Source organism: Nanorana parkeri, unplaced genomic scaffold (assembly GCF_000935625.1).
Source record: "Nanorana parkeri isolate BGI_ZX_2015 unplaced genomic scaffold, ASM93562v1 scaffold509, whole genome shotgun sequence".
NCBI lineage: Eukaryota > Metazoa > Chordata > Amphibia > Anura > Dicroglossidae > Nanorana > Nanorana parkeri.
This window is the reverse complement of record NW_017306777.1, coordinates 1,066,236-1,083,370: the sequence shown is the minus strand read 5'-3', so window position 1 is coordinate 1,083,370 and position 17,135 is coordinate 1,066,236. Positions and strand designations below refer to the sequence as shown.

The 17,135-nt window shown below is 43.4% G+C and overlaps 1 protein-coding gene across 1 annotated transcript in view; it reads right to left on the bottom strand.

Moving 5' to 3' along the window:
- The window catches only part of LOC108790879 (guanine nucleotide exchange factor VAV2-like), a gene marked incomplete at its 3' end in the record, with an annotated part of 34,646 nt that extends 21,254 nt beyond the window's left edge, over nucleotides 1-13,392 (bottom strand). The window contains exons 1-3 of the mRNA XM_018561239.1: nucleotides 13,305-13,392; nucleotides 10,150-10,286; nucleotides 9,052-9,110 (exon numbers count right to left, since the gene is read on the bottom strand). Coding sequence (XP_018416741.1) covers nucleotides 9,052-9,110; nucleotides 10,150-10,286; nucleotides 13,305-13,392 — 284 coding nt within the window. The remainder of the gene's footprint in view (nucleotides 1-9,051; nucleotides 9,111-10,149; nucleotides 10,287-13,304) is intronic.
- Nucleotides 13,393-17,135: the final 3,743 nt, after the last annotated feature.

Below are 17,135 nucleotides of genomic sequence, written 5' to 3'. Positions count from 1 at the left end.
ATACAGCACACTGCAGAATACCAGCAGCTACAGAGGACTACAACTCCCAGCAATAATAAATTCTACAGCGCAACGCAGAACACCACCAGCTACAGAGGACTACAAATCCCAGCAATAGAACATTATAATATAATGGACTATTGCAGCGATTTGTTGTGTGCCTCTGGGATTTGTTGTCTCCTTTAACCCTTTCGCTGCCAAGCCCTCCGGAACATTTTTCAAATCAGCTGGCCAAGCCATTTTTTCCACGCCGCCAGATGTCACTGCAGCAGCCAAGTCATCCCTAAAGTTTTTCCGTTGGGGGGTCACCACAACTTGGCAAATGTTGCCAAGGGGTCCCAGCCCTAGAGAAGGTTGCATGTGTCATACACTCACCGCCCACTTTATTAGGTACACCTTGCTAGTAGCCGGTTGGACCTCTTTTGTCTTCAGAACTGGCTTAATTCTTCATGGCATAGATTCAACAAGGTGTTGGAAACATTCCTTAAAGAGTTTGGTCCATATTGACATGATAGCATCTCGCAGTTGCTGCAGATTTGTCGGCTGCACATCCATGATGCAAATCTCCCGTTCCATCACATCCCAAAGGTGCTCTACTGGATTGAGATCTGGTGACTGTGGAGGCCATTGGAGTACAGTGAACTCATTGTCATGTTCAAGAAACCAGTTTGAGATAATTTCAGCTTTGTGACATGGTGCACTATCCTGCTGGTAGAATGCGGACCGGGGTGTCCGACGTTTGTCAAAGGGAACAAAAAAATGGGGACAGAAGCGCTACTACCATAAGTGATTAGATTTGAGCAAAAGTGAAAAACTTACCAAGAAATTAATGCTGATGCGATATCATCGATGAGGGGTGGATGGATGGGAAACCTCCACTGGTGGGGATTGTGAGCAATCAATTGTGTTTGTGGACCGGTCAGGGGGAATTGAGGCTTTGAGGGGTGCTGGATGGTGGTGGGAGCCTGGGTCCAATTAATGCATCTCGAATCAGTCTGCCCATTCTCCTCTGACCTCAACAGCGCATTTTCTTTCACACAACTGCTGCTCACTGGATATTTTCTCTTTTTTGGACTATTTTCTGTAAACCCGAGATGGTTGTGCGTGAAAATCCCAGTAGATCAGCAGTTTTTTTTAAATACTCAGACCAGCCCATCTGGCACCAACAACCATGTCACGTTCAAAGTCACTAAAATCCCCTTTCTTCCCCATCCTGATGCTCACTTTGAACTTCAGCAAGTGGCCTTCACCACGTCTAGATGCTGATATGCATTGAGTTGCTGCCATGTGATTGGCTGATTAGCAATTTGTGTTACCAAGCAATTGAACAGGTGTACCTAATAAAGAGGCCGGTGAGTGTACATTGAAGGTAAAGAACATCTGGGTGAATGATGTCAGAAAGAACTGGGTGTTCTGGCAGATCACAGACTTAATAACAGCATGCAATGCCAAGCTGAAGTTTCTAGAGCGAGCAAGATACTTTCTTGTATAAAAAGAAACAGACTTGAGAGAGAAACAGAGATACAATCATGCCTCTGTACAAAGCATAAGACCTCATCCTAAATAAGCAGCTCAGCTTTTGGCAGCAATTCACAAAAATAAATGTGGTACAGTTATCCTTTAGTCCCCATTCGTATTTTTCAGCACGGAAAAGCTCTGCACAAGCCTGCGCCTCTTTTTAGGGAGATCAGCGTGATGTGACCCTTTTTCGTTTTCCTAATCGCGCTGATCTGCCCAAAAAAGAAGCTTGTGTACCTTGTTCCAGCGACCAGCTTTTTTCTCAGCACGACATTGTGCTGAGATGTGAACAGGGACTATAGAAATCAATAGGATTTCTTGTGCGGAGCTTTTCTGTGCTGAAAACGCTACAAACGCCCTGGTGTGAACGAGAACTTAACCCCTTCGTGACTGACGACGTACAGTGTACGTCGCCAGCATCGGGGCTGTTTAAACAGACTCCCGGCGACTTTTGCCGCCGGGACTCTGTTTAAACTTGTAGAGCTAAAATGTCAAAAAGACTTACAAATAAGTTTGTTCTAACCAGCTCTGCAGTTTGTTTTAGGGCTCAGTCACACTAGATGCAGTGCGCTCTGGCCCGATTTTGGCCGGAACGCACTGCCTCGCATTGCGGCCGGAGGGCGTGGCTACGGCGCCATTCACTTGAATGGCCCACCACGCCCCCTCCTACCCAACTAAAAAGTGAGGCGGCAGCAATGCGAGGCAGTCCGTTCCAGGCAAAATCGAGCCGGAACGCACTGCATCTAGTGTGACTGAGCCCTTAAAAATAGGCTGGATGTGTTTCTAAATGCACAAAATAACTCTGGATATTAATATTTATAATGAATAACAACATAGATCATTGTGCTATGGAGCTTCTTGTTTGTATTTGTATCTTTTAAAACAAACTTTGGATGCAGGTATTTATATATTTATTCTATTGGCTGAACTCAATGGACATGTATTTCTTTTCAACAGGACTATGAAAGGTGGCAAAAAAATAAGTACAATGCACACAGTTTATTTTGATTGGGGGTCAGGTCAGTGGACTGAGCAAAGTATTTAACAAGTTGCAATCCCTGATCAAGAAGGCAGCAGTGAGGCTGTCATCATAAAGTTTGCAGGTGGCACTGTTAAGTGGCCAGTAAACATTGGAACTGTTGCTAAACTAAAGTAAAGCTAAAACTGTTTTTCATAATTTTGAATAGAATACAGAATGGTTAAAAAACCCTTTCAGGACTTTTTTTTGTAATCATCTGTGCCCAGTTGGGAGATTGTTCTTTACTGTCTTGTACACACACACAAAAAAAAGGGTAAATCTCTGCAAAAGTGAAAAGTTCAACTTTTTTCCTCTTCTGAGGACAGTGCCATTAAAGCAGCCACATGGACAAAGTTTTGGCTTTACATACATCAGAAATTAAAATTATAAGTTGTGTTGCGATGCTAATGGATATTTGGGACACCTGCAGGATTTGCAAAAGCATCTGCTAGGCTGTTGACAGAGAGCTGGTTTCTCACAATGGAAGGTGCCTTCTAAACAGACCAAACTGGTTTTGGACAATGGTATGCCCTGTATTGTTTCCCCATTATTCGTATCACAATGGGATGGTGTTATGGGGAAACCGTGTGTAAACAATCAAGACTTATTCAACCTTGACTACTGATGGCAATTTATGATACAACGCTGCTACCTAGAGGTAGGAAAGTGAAATACAGTATATTATACTCTCATACAAGTTTTGAGGGGCAACACCCACATGTGGGAGCCAATTTTCTCTGAATAAAAGCCTGCAGCCCAAAGATTCAGGAGGACTTCAGGGAGTATGTCAGAAGAGGCAAAGAGCATATCACTTTGACCAAGAGCGGACTCTAAAACAAAAGGACTTAGCCACCAGAGACTGCAACGAAAAGCCATTTTCCTGCGAACGCTTATTTGACAAGAAGTCCTGTTCATTACGGAATATGCAGCCTTTAAGCTAAGTACTATTTTAGGGTTTCCTCTCTTAGACAGCATTACATGCACTAGAAGGATAGTGTAGTGGGTGCATGTGATTGTTTGTATTAGCCTGTATGTATGTTTTGATTATGTTTGTTTTTCCTGTAACTAAGTTTGTATATGCAGCATTTTCACCAAGTAAAGTACTTTTATGCTACTGGGTCAGTTCCCTTGAGCTTTACTGCAAGAACAGACAACAAAATACAAATTAAAGTTTTGCCAAGCTTTACATCTGGGCTCGTCCTTGGGATAAGCTTTACATCTTTGGGATTTGTAGTCCAGAGCATTACATAAGTCTGGGATTTCCCCCCAGAAAATGCAGTAACCCTATTTGTGGGTGCCAATGTGACAATGAAAATAGTGCAACTGACATTGATATTCACACATACAAGAGCTTTAAGACACGGGGAAAGGGGATATATATCAGTTTATCTTTCCTGTATAGAGTACATATTACACGGTCTAGTCTGTTACCTGGATGGTGTCACCCTCCCTGCCCTCCTTCGCCTGACCGCACTGAGGACATTCCCTTTATTTTTAGATATTTCCTCTCCCTGGTGGCCAGGCTCCTGCTGGCTTTCTCACGGACATCTCCATATTTTATAGCTGCAGCCTTGGCATGTGCGCTGTGGCGGAAAGAGCGGTTTTGGGATGACTGCACTGTGTCAGTGGCCAGGCGCGCGCTAGCTGGAAGAACAAGTCTTGCTGTCGGTTTGCTATGGGTGCTCAGGAAAAAAAAGAATCAGCTATTTTGACTTCTAACAATTGCAGAATCAGAAGGAATTTGAGGACATAAATACAATCTAATGGACTGTAAGGTGCTGGGGAAGCACACACCTTTATGAAACTCAGGTTATTAGATGGGATGACTTGTGGCGGGATACTGATCTGTTCCCCTGACTATACCATCAGAAGGACAGCAATACAACTAGTTGCAGGGGGCTTCATAAAGAAGCGCTATGGCTGACCACACATTTTTCTTGTAGATTGCTACATCTAGTGATAAACAGGAAGATCTCTCACTGCTCACTTAGATCTCTACTGCTGGGAAATCTCATCATGCTAGGAGGGGTGGAGATACAACTACTGCAAGGAATCTTACCAATGTGTCTGGGGGCAAAGACACAAACTACCTCATGGAAATCTCATTATTGAGGGGGGAAGAAACAAACAACTGTAGGGAAATCTCACCATTGTGGGAGGAGCAGACACATTATCGGTGCACTCCCAACATATAGGAGTCAACAAGTCCAAACCTGGAGCCAAAAGACATTTTATTTAGTAGCCAGGAGATACATGTTTACACTGAAAAAGTTCTGAAACGTGCAACTTGTTTTATAAAATAATTATCAATCTACAGTTCAAGTAAAGAAGAGTGAATGTAGCCAGCCAAAGATAAAATATGACATGTATAGGTGTGTTTAATAGTGTGCATTATAGCATTATTTACACCATTAGTAATCTGCATGATACAAAATACTTAGGCAAAAGGTCCAGTCAGGAAAAAAGTCAGTCAGAGAAGGAGGAACCAAATTATATGAATAGCATGTTGAATAACATTGTTAATTAAAAGAGAGAACTGAAAATTTGTATGAAACCCACAGAATGCACAGGGAATGGAGAATGTATAGTGGGTTGCTGCAATAACAGAAGTGTATTTAGGTCAGTAGAGGTGTCCGAGAAAATCGCAGGTGTCACAAGTGTGAATAGTGGCAGCAGCAAAGGAACAGAAACTTAGACAGGAAGTGCAAGACGACATTGGTCAGTACTGACTGAGAAAGACAGTGTGTAAAAAGAGAAAATGTGGGGTGAGATCAGGGTGTGAAAGAGAGAGGGATACAATGACCTGATTATCACAGGTCATGTGATGGCATAGTCTGCAACATGCTGAAAGAAATAAGCTGTAAAAAAGGAAACACATTGTCAGGGCTAAGTGGCCCATGGCAGAGCAGCAGTGACCCATTATATCAGTACCAGTGGATAATAGGGAGCAGAGACCACAGTTATGGCAGATCAGGTAATTTACCCTCCTGCAGCATCCTGTAAAATGATCAAGCAGCTACAATCAGACACTCAGCTGTTCCACCATTTCTTCTATATTTCCTTTCACATGTTTGTCATAGAGCTCAATAGCTTAAGCTCCAAATTACACAAACAACTCCCCTTTTCCGGTCTTCTCTGTTTAGAAAGCACTGTACTGAGTTTCACTTAGGCTCAGTGTGCCCCATAAATCCTGTGTCATGGCTGATATGTATTAACCACTTCCGGGCCACAATATGTCTATAGACGGCGGCCCGCTAAAGTGGTTGAAACAAGAACACGTCTGCTGCAGCAGCCGTGTTCTTGGTACCGCTTTTAACAGCAGGCGATTACATACAAGCGATCCGGAGTCTGTACAGCCGCCAGATCGTTTATACCGTGCGGCGCCCCCCCCCCCCAACTGAGATGAAGCTGGGGAAGCAGATATGTGCTTCCTCAGCTTCTTTGGGGTCCCTAGGTGACATTAGGGGTCTAAAAGACCCCTGATGTCTATATAGAGAGGACCTGTCACACCCTATCTGCTATTACATAGGGTGCTTGTTAGCCACCTAGGTGATAGCAATAGGGTTAGTGTAAAAAAAAAAAAGTGTTTAAAATGTATAAAAATGAAAAGTAACATAAAAGAAAAATGTAAAAAATGCAAAAAGTTTTATTAAAGTCCCCCGCCCCCCACGTGCATGCACATAGACACACAAAAACATGCGTCGGTGTGCCTACGTGCGAAAATGACAATTGCGCTACACATGTTACATATCGCCACGAGCGTCGGAGTGAGAGCAATAATTCTAGGGCCCATCAATCACTGATAACACTAAACTGATGAGCGGTAAAAGCGTTTAAAATGTTCCCTATGGGAAATTTGGGGTATTGACTTTTGCGGCTTCACTAGCGAATGCAATTTGAAGGCTTGACATATTTGGTATCCATTTACCCGGCCTGACCGGCAGAGAATGGCACAGCCCTGGACAGTCCCACACCCATCCACAAAGCCCTAGAGACCCCTACACAGCCCTAGAGATCCCCCCACAGCCCTAGAGAGCCCCACACAGCCCTAGAGAGCCCCACACTCGCCCGCACAGCGCTAGAGAGCCCCACACTCGCCCGCACAGCTCTAGAGAGCCCCACACTCGCCTGCACAGCTCTAGAGAGCCCCACAATCGCCCGTACAGCCCTAGAGAGCCCCACACTCGCCCGCACAGCCCCGGTGAGACCCCGCACAGCCTCCCGAGACCTCGTTACAGCCCTGGTGAGACCCTGCACAGCCCTGGTGAGACCCCGCACAGTCTTCTTAGACACCGTACGGCCCGGGTGAGCAAAACAGAGTATGTAGCTTCATAATATTCTGCATTGCTGTATAAATGATTGCTGGGATTAGTAGTTCTCTATAGTTGGTAGTATTCTGCACTGCTGTATAATATATTGCTGGTATTTGTAGTCCTCCATAGCTGGTGGTATTCTGCATTGCTGGGATCTGTAGTTCTTCTACAGCTTGGAGTCAGTGGCAGAACTACCAAGATCGCAGTGGTTGCAGCTGTGACTGGGCCTTGGTGCTCCTCCACAGTCTTAAAATCATCGGCTTGCATTGTTTTAGAAAACCGGTCACATGACGCTAAAAAGGTATCAGTAATTGGTATCGGAGAGTACTTGAGTTAAAGTATCGGTACTTGTACTCGGTCTGGGAAAAATGGTATCGGTGAATCCCTAAAAATATAATTTCTTCCTTTTGCCGGAGATTTAAAGTTCAAGTTTCGGGCAAGGTGAATTTTCCATCTAAAATATTCTGTACAAGAAAAAAAAAAAAGGCAACAGATGGGGGCAGTCACAGAAACCAATAGCTCAGTCTTATAGGTTGTCAAATGTGTCACAGGTAATTACTGATCATCAGTGCAACACTCACAGACTTTCTGTGACCCACAATAATGTGACTCACAAGGCAACTTAATTCCCGTTCTATTCCCCGAAATGGCTCCAATATGCAACAGCTGTTTAATAAGTGCAAAGAAAGACAAATGCATACAGTGCAGTGAGTGAGTGTTGCCACTCTAGGACAGGAAGAGTGTTACTGGCAGGATCACCAGGTTAAGAAAAGGAAACTATTGCAGCCACCACATCTAACAACTGGTAAGCTGCCCTATATTACATTTTTGCTCGTGTTCTCCCTGACAGATACATATTTATATATTCTGCAGATTATGTGATAGACTATAGATGTCTGTTTCTCTCGTGACATAGACATACTGATATTTTCTCCAGATTTTTTGGTCACTCCAGGGATCTCCAGAACATTGTTCTGTCCCATCTCTCCCCAATGACTGACCTTTCCAAATTTCTACAAACCATTGTTCTGTTCCATCTATCCCCTGACAGATACATATTGGCATTCTTCAGATTATTCCATTACTGACCTGTCTAGAGATCTGCAGAACATTGCTCTGCAGCCAGTGGATATTTTGCACAGTAGTTGCACTGTTGATGAACTGACATTGGTGGGAGCAGTGTGTGAAATGGTGCAGTGCTCATATTTAGAATATATTAGTCGCTGGCAGTGAATACAGAGCACTTTCCCCCCCTGGAATTACAGTGGGATGAAGTTCCAGAAGTCAGTTTATAAACAGTGAGGTGTGGTCCGTGTCCAGAGATGTCTCATCTTGTCTAATGATGGTCTGGGAAGCAGACTCAGACATCACCCAGGGAATCAATCTTCCCACACACAGCTCTAGAAAAGCGCCATCAACTGGACAATTAGGGAATACAGACAGCAGTCAGAAGAGTAAATATGGCTCTAGATAGCAGAAAATTAAAAAAAATCTTCCATAGCACACAGTGGACAAAAGGTACAAGGTGAAAGGCCACCGTTAGGTAAATATTTATACCACCTGCCACCAGAACTATATTTATTATATATATATATATATATTACTAAAATCACAAATACATTGTATGTAATATAGATGTGTCTTCTCTTCATGTATGTACCACCAATGGATTCTGCATCTCTTTATAGAACACACAGACCCGTGAAGTCTTTGTGAATACCTCTTCCGTGATTCTCCTGAATATATGAAAATCAAATGGCTGAACACCACATTTTGGGACTCTCTACTATCAGATCATATGAGTGCACACAGATTTTCCATGCATCTAAAATTGGAAAACCTCTTTATAGCAGACCTAGAATCAGAATAAAGGGTTCTATAAAAAAAAAAGAAGAAGAAGAATTCCATTAAATATACAGCGCCTCTGCCTCACGTTGGTGAATCCGAAATGCCAGGGAAGCTGCAGATGCATGTACCACGAATCAGCCCGCCCTGACGAATAAGTATTTCAGAGCTCTTGTTTTTGCGGATGGTAGCAGGTAGCGAGTGCGCTGGACTGATTGATCTTTTCTGACTTGAGGCTGGCTCTAAGTGATGTCAAGCAGGGAGGATGTGACTTCTGGCATTTAGGTTTAATGACCTTTAAAAAATACAGTAAAACCCTGAACCATGCCAGTAAAATGATAAAACAAATATAACTACCTGTATCCCTTGGATTGTGCAATGCCATGATAGGAAACTTTGGACAGCGCCGAGATCACCTGCAAGATAAATAGAAATCAATGTAAATGAACAGAATCCCTACATGTGCAGACAAGAGAATACATCAGAGCAGGAAAGAAAAATATGGCAGCTGATGAACTATAAATCTCAGCATGTCCCTCCATGCCTATGGCCATGTCACATCAGGTAAGAATTCGTCAAATTAGACTGGATATTTCCCAGCACTGTAAAGAAACATTTAAGGGTGGACTTGCTCTGTTCCCACATGAAAATTGTAAATGTAAATAAGGCTTTGTCATTGCTGTCCTCTCCTGAAATGCTAGCTGCTAGCTGCCCTGCTGTCATGTTGATCCAATAAGTGCAATACGCTTGGAGTTACGGTGCCAGAACTATGCATATCAGGAGGTCTGATACTGCTTTGACCTCACTTGTTGCATGCTTGTTCTAGCTCAGTGATTCAAAAAGGTCAATGAAAGCCAGGGATGTAACATTCTTCAGAGGATAGCATATAGCAATAGCAGCGTATATATATTTCACACGACAGGTTCCTTTAAGATGGAAATTTGCTCGTCATGGTGGGAAGAATTTTACAGTAAGTACATAGACTCCACCAGCCTGCAGTGCAGTGTATAGTGCTGTTTATGTTTCACAGATGCACATGAAACAGAGCCGGCCTATATTACAATTATTATTTTTTTAAGCACAGTGAGGGGAATTTATCAAAACTGGAGCAGACAAAATCAGCAGCTGTGCTCCTCTTCCCACTTAGTAGCATTGAACACATTTTATGTAGACACTTTTCTGTCGCTGCAACTCTACACGACAGCATCTGTCTGATTGAGAACAATAAACAGTCTCTATGAATGTTAAACAATCATAATGACCTGGTAGCCAGAGCTCATGTGATCTTTGCCCAGGCTTTAGGCCTCATGAGGGAGTAGAAGCTTTTGTTTTTGGTACTCAAAATATACTTTTATTTGCAAACACATGTGATTTGGTAGTGCCTGGTGTTTATAATAGGGCATCATAAAAAAAAATCCACAGGGATATATATAAAACATGGCCCAGTTATCTGACCTTGTGAGAGACCGTACATCTCGTCTCCTGTGTATTACAGCATGTCACATCTCCGAACCAGCTATAACCTCTCCCATGATGCAGTGGGAGTTTTCTCTGCTCTTGTATGAACTTATGGTGATGATCTCTACGATGGGCTGGGTGCAGAAACAGTGTGTTAGTTTCAGGAACAGTGTTCGCTTATTAGCCTCCTTATTAGGGCTGCAACCAACTATTGTATTAATCGATAATAATAGTTGTCAACTATTCTCATTCTCGATTAGTTGGTTGGATCCCCTAGCTCTCTCCTCCATGCTGGGAGGAGGGCACAGCAAGCAGTGGGCGGGTGCAATAGCCAGCTTGCTATTGGCTATTGCATTGTGAAATGGCCAATAGCAGGCTGGCTATTGCACCAGCCCACCATCTACTGTATTTACATTCAGCTGCCGTCTGTGGAATCTTGTCACTGGCAGCTGTCATTCTAAAAAGGTGGGGAAAACGTAATTTTCGGTTTCGGCCTGACAGATTTTGCTGTGGAAGGTGCTTTGCAGTGTCATGCATTTCAATGGGACCCCAAATGCGCCTCCCACCCACAGTGTAATCGGCCGCACTGGAACGCACAGTACCGCAAAAAATTGTGCATGCAGTTTTATTCTGAAGTAAACGTTATGTTTGTAACACTGTAACACTGCGCTTGTGTATTTTATTTTAAATTAAGGATGGTATTTAATTTTTTTTTATCTGATTAAATCGAAAAAATAACAATCAGTCAACTAATCGATTATGAAAATTATTACCGGTAGTTGCAATCCTAGTTCTTATTATAACATACCAGACACAGTTAAATAAAAACTTTACTTTAATTACAATTCTTCTTCTAATTAACATTCTGGCTGTTCTTATAAACACACTAATTCAGTAGCTCAAAGAAGAGGAATAAAAAACCTCTGAGATTTAACATTTCCCACGAACAGCCCAATTTTGAAGGTTGCAAAGATTTCCATAAATTAGAATTTCCACCTGATTATATAACTGATTCTATTCCGGAGGGACACGTAAAGTAAAATATTTTTCTTTACTCAATGTTATCCGAGTTACATGAGGGAATGCTCGCAGAGCCAGTTATTGTATCTAGTGAGATTTTACCGTGAAATCTACAATTACTGTTGAGTAATTTATAAGATGTGGGTTCCTTTAAGATATTCAAGCAAAACAAAAGGTTTGCAAATCTAACCCCTCCCATTGTCCCTGCTGTCCCATGAGAACTATGCTGGTATCATTAAGTTCAAACTTTCTACTCTAGCCTAATAAATTAGTTGGCAGACACCAGATATTGAGGTATACCAAAGAAAGTATCCCCAACACCCCTCCAGAACTACATGCAACTTATTCTACCGTACAATGCGTCACGCTAGGATGAGCAGTAGGGAGTCTAAACCATGTGACATAACCGGAGGTAACTTTGACCATAGAATAACAGAGGCAGAAATCAACTCACCTGCTGGACTATTGACCAGAGAGGGGCTCTACAAACACACAACAAGATGGGATGGTGGTGGCTCAGTGGAGAAATTACAGTCGCAATTCAATTTAGTGATGTCATTGCATCCTAAAGCAAAAACTGGATACTAGCAGCCAGTGACATGAAAGAGTTAATCTGGCTGATTTAAAAGGAGAATTCCACCTTGTAGCATCATTGCCATACATAGATTTGACTTGTTTGTGCGAGTCATCCTGTTCATTGTCTTAAGGTGCCCACACACCTTGCGATAATTGTACCATAATCGCGGGAAATTCCGCGATCGTACAATTATCGCAAGGTGTGTGGAAGGCGTGCGACCTCTCCTACTGTAAGGTCGCACGACTTTTATCTTATGAACATGTTCAAAAATGTGTGTGTGGCATGTTCGCAAGATAAAAGCCGCACGGGCCGGTGTGCTTCACTGCCCGTTTAGCATTGCTGTCATCGGAAGCCCGCCCCTCAGCGGAGCGGGTTTGCGATCATTGCAAGTACGATCTGCCTATCCAAGATGGGCAGATCGTACGTTTTTTTAATTACCTTACAACCATCGCAAGACAACAGTCTTGCGATGGTTGTAAGGTGTGTGCTCAGCATTAAGATGCCCATACACTGTACGATTATCGTACGAGAATCGCGGGAAATCCCACGATCATACGATAATCGCAAAGTGTATGGAAGGCGTGTTGTACGGTCGCACGTCTTCCGTCGAACAACCAGGTTTGAAAACCCGCCGAGAATCGTAGGATTCTCGACGGGTTAGTGGCCTGCTTGTTCGACAACTGTCGAACGTGCTGGTGTGCGCACACTGCCTGTTTGCAGTCATTGGAAGCCCGCCCCTCGTTGCAGTCATCGGACATAATCGCGAGTATGATCTGCCTGTCCAAGATGGGCAGATCGTACAAGCTTTTAATAAGCTTACGACCATCGCAAGACAAAAGTCTTGTGATGGTCGTAAGGTGTATGGCCACCTTAACGTGCAGGCAGTGAATTGTGGCCAATGCAATTGATTATTTTCGGCAGAAATTCTTACTTGGAGAGCATCAACCACGTGGAAAATGACAAGAGTCAAGCGAGAGTGAAGTGGTGAAGTGGTATTACACAGAAGTCAATAGCAAGTCACGGATAAAATCAAAGAGTCAGTGTTTAAAAGTGACAAATATTTAAAGTCGGGGTGGGAGAAACTGGCAGTAGCAGGTAATATAAATGCAATTGATATTTCTTTAATATGACTTTCCTATTGGAGTCAAATATCTGATAAACAGAGGCTAAAAAAACTCGACTGGGGGAGACATCCGGAAAGAAAGTCAAGAAATGAGTTGAAAAATAATTAGGTGCCACTTTGCTAAATATGAAGTCCCCTTTGCTGTGAAGAAATATAAAACTCTATCTGCACCTCTTTCATGGAGAGCTTTTCTGTTCTATCCCACTGTTCTATCCCACCCCCTTCCCAATTAAGGTAACAATCTGCAGAGTAACTGATCCCCACTTTAATGTTTCCATTCTTTCCGCCTGTGAGTGGGCAGGCAGCTCCCCCTCAGTTGGGTTGCCAGATTTTTTAGAAGTAACACAAAAAAATAATAATCACCAGCTTTATGAGTCAGCAGCTATCAAAAATTCCTTTGGAAGGAGACTTTTGTAAGACAAAGGCTCTTACCTGCAGACAAGCTTGATGAGAACACGAGATAGGCTTCTAGTGTGTAACTGGCCTTTTTCACCTTGCCCATTACTCCCAGCAGGCCCATGCTATGATCTGTGTAATTCCTGATCTAATCATTACCTTCCAAATGGCCCGGAACCTGCAGGCAAAGTGCACTCGGTTCCAAGCTTCCGCCTCTGTAGGTTTGCAGCATGAAATCATGTAAGAAGAGACCACATCTTGCCCAGAGTAAGTTCTACTAAATCTGGCTGCAAATTATTTACAAACCAAATTGAGGCAACATTGACTGGATTTGCTGACTTTAACAGAGCTGCCACATTTCTTGCACCAGCAGTTCACTGACTGATATTAACTGTTACCGGAAGTTCTTTTTAAATTTTAGAAAATGGACTGTAAAGGGTTCAAGTCTCCTAATTTTGAATGGAGTAGGGAACAGCAAAAACCTCCATACAGGTTTATTATGGTCTGTGTCCCTGCTGGAGAAATTCCCCCGACTTCCTACTCTTGTGACCACATAAGAATAACAGTAATAATATTTATTTAATTTGAAGACGTCAAGGCTGGAGCTCCCTGGCACATCACACGACTGCTGTTCATCAAAAACATCTTGTGGCTTCTTTATAGTAGATTTAGGCGCGGAGGGTGGAGCCTTCCCATTACAGTTTACGAGCCAACACTGCAAACAAGCTCATTAACCTCATAAACCACAATCTGAAGAGAAGGCACGATTTCCATATATAGATTAAACCAATATCGAGTTACTAATATTTCTAATTAATTAGGGTCGGGGTACTTTCTTAAACGCTTTCATATCCGGTCTCATGGGGTTGGTCTAATCTGGGCCAAGGTAGCAGTAACATGCCATAAATAATAAATCTCAAACCACTAAGTCCTAGAAGTATGGAGAATGGCCATGTTACACACCACAACAGTTTTTATTATAAGCTTCAAACCATTGCTGGAAGAAAAAAAAAAACTTCCTTTAAATGGCTCCCATGCCTCTAATTGCCGGGAACATGAGACTAAATTTGAATTTTAGATGCAGTGTGTTTCTTTCTCCTCTGCACTTTAGACCTGAACTCTGCTGAACGTTTCATCCATCTGTTAGGTCTGATGAATTTATCACAGACTGACGCTGCCCCCCCGCCGCCCTTCCTCATTGGGCAAAATGGAAAAGGCCCCAAACGGATGACCCATTTAATCTCCTTATAAGTCACCCACGGCACCATATCCTGCCCTCCCCCTGGCCCCCAACAGAGCCAGTGACAGGACCCATGTCTTCTCCTGGTTCACCATATTCCACACATGCTGACTGCAAAACCCAAAAATACCAGAGACCATTTTCAGTGCATCTGAATGGGTACCTGTCATTCCTTTACAGTACAAATGGCCCTTCAACACTGAGTTGGTGTTTTCCTGAGTAACCAATGATGCCCCTCCATAGATATAGAGCAGCGAGTAAGTGTTGTCATGCCGGGAGAGGAAGTGTCTTATAGACAGGAACATCAGGTTAAAAAATACATAAATAAAACCTGAAAAAGGAAACCAATGCAGCTACCAGATCTAAGGACAGGTAAGTAGCAATAATAAGTATAAACATTTATGGGTTAAGATACACTTTAAACAAATCCCTGTTCCAGCTCTCTTCTGTCATCTTTCTAATTTGAGCAGCCAGTACAAACATCCCTACTATATGCCATGTGTGAAATCTCAGATGGTGTGAAGGGGATGGTGAACATATATAACATAAAGTATGTTTGCAGGTTATTGATAACCACGTGGTTTTACAACATGTAGCCATACATCACAATTTCTGCATTGATCTGCAGTTTGGCTGTTTCTTTTGCCCAAACATAGGATGAGCATGACGCAGAGGGGGGAGATGAGAGGGGCCTGGCAGCGGATGCATCCAATGAGTCTATTGATTTCTTGCAGAGAGGAGAGGAACAAATGGAGCTGGAGAAATTGTGGAGCATTTGATGTCAATGCTCCCCCGAGCGTCACTATCCCCAGCTGACCAGCAGACATCAATACTTCATTACCCGAAAAGTTTCCCTTCCTCTCCCTCTGTCAGCGGGAACGTGACTCTGCTGTGCATCTGGGCTGGAAAAGGCTTGATCATCATCACGGGCCCCAGAGTTATTCAAGACTCAATTCCTAGACCCAAAAGACCCCCCCAGACGTGCTGGAGAGTAGCTGTGTGAGACTTATACAAATGATGAATTGTAATAGAGGCCAGAAGCACAGCTAGGCTCCCTCCTCAGGGGGTCCCAGACCACTGCCATTATAATCACAGTTAACGCCAGCAGACCCCTCCGAAATCAGCCCTGCTCATCAATATGACAGTGAATTATTCAGGGCTAATAGTACATGGAGTCATTGTCTGTTCTGCTTGCTTGCCATGCAGAATAAATGCAGGGGGAAAAAAGTATTCTTGCAAAAGAAAACTATTTATAGATGTATCCTAAAGCTTCTTTGTTGTAGCTTTGTCCTCCCTATTCAGCACGGCCTGATATTTACATTCATTTCAAATGCAGATGAAAAGGAGTCACATAAGGTTTTACAAATAATGTGCTACAGTGCATTATTCGCTCCGGGGTTAAAGGGACACTCTACTGGACACCTACATTTCAGTGTTTGGTGGATGAAGACAGCCTATCTCTTGGGGACTCTAGTGATAAAACCTCTGCGCCAAGTTCTCGGGTCAGGTCTGCACTTCTGTTGTGACCATTATGAGGGACATCTACCATTCCGGCTGGATTTTTATTATCTATTTTATATTTTGGAGAATGTATCAGGAGGAGCGGGGATCACACAAAAGTGCCCAGGAACAGCCAAAGCTCCTAAGTGGCAGGAGCAAAGCGAGGAATTATGGTAGGCAGATCTCGCTGTTGGAGTATTAAAGGAGAACTATGAGGTGAGTGCTTTTCACTCACCTCATAGTTCTAGCCGACCTGTGACAATGAGACTGTCACAGGTCGGCTCAGTAGATCGGGAGGTGAGCGAACACATACCGGGTTTGCTCACCTCTCGATCCTGTCACGGCTCTCTGCCGAGACAGGGGAAGGGGCTGGATTCCCCTCTCCGATCTGCCAGCGCTGACTGGCGGAACGGACGGGGGAGGGGCGGGTACAGCTGGCTCTGCCTCTAGATAGGCAGAGCCAGCTGTCACTCACGCAGCTGGGCGGATCCCGTCGTCTAAGTCGGGATCCGCTCCGGCTGTGGCGTCTCAGTATACCGCGAGCTGTAGCTCACGGTATACTGAGCTTAGGGTAACGGGAGGACGCTAGTTTGTGTCCTCCCGTTACCCTAAGGAGAACTATGGGGGAAAACACTGACCCCCATAGTTCTCCTTTAAAGACATGCAAGTCCTCAGGGGCTGACTCAACCCACCAGGCCCCACCCATCATTAAAATATCATTTTTTGGTGGACTGACACTTTAAATGGACCCTCTAAATGTACATCTTGTTGGTGTAAACATTCATGTGTGGTCTGGGCAGCAAAAAATATTTTATAATCCTGATTTGTTTGGAAAATTAAAGAGAGAATATTAAAGTAAAGCTGGCCATACACCAGTAGAATTTGTTAGAAAAGATGTGTTTTCATACTTTGATGCTTCATCACAGCTGTTAGGATCTGAATTTTAGTTCTTGAATGTGGTCATGGCATGTGGCCTAAGCATGGAATAGCAGGCTCTATGAACTCTATGATGATCATTTAATAGGAACTCTCTATAAGGTGTGTTACTCTCTATAAGGTGTGCTCTCAGTCCCTGGAGTATATCAGCTTCTCTTGTAGTACAAGTAAGGGTCCCTACACACCTTACG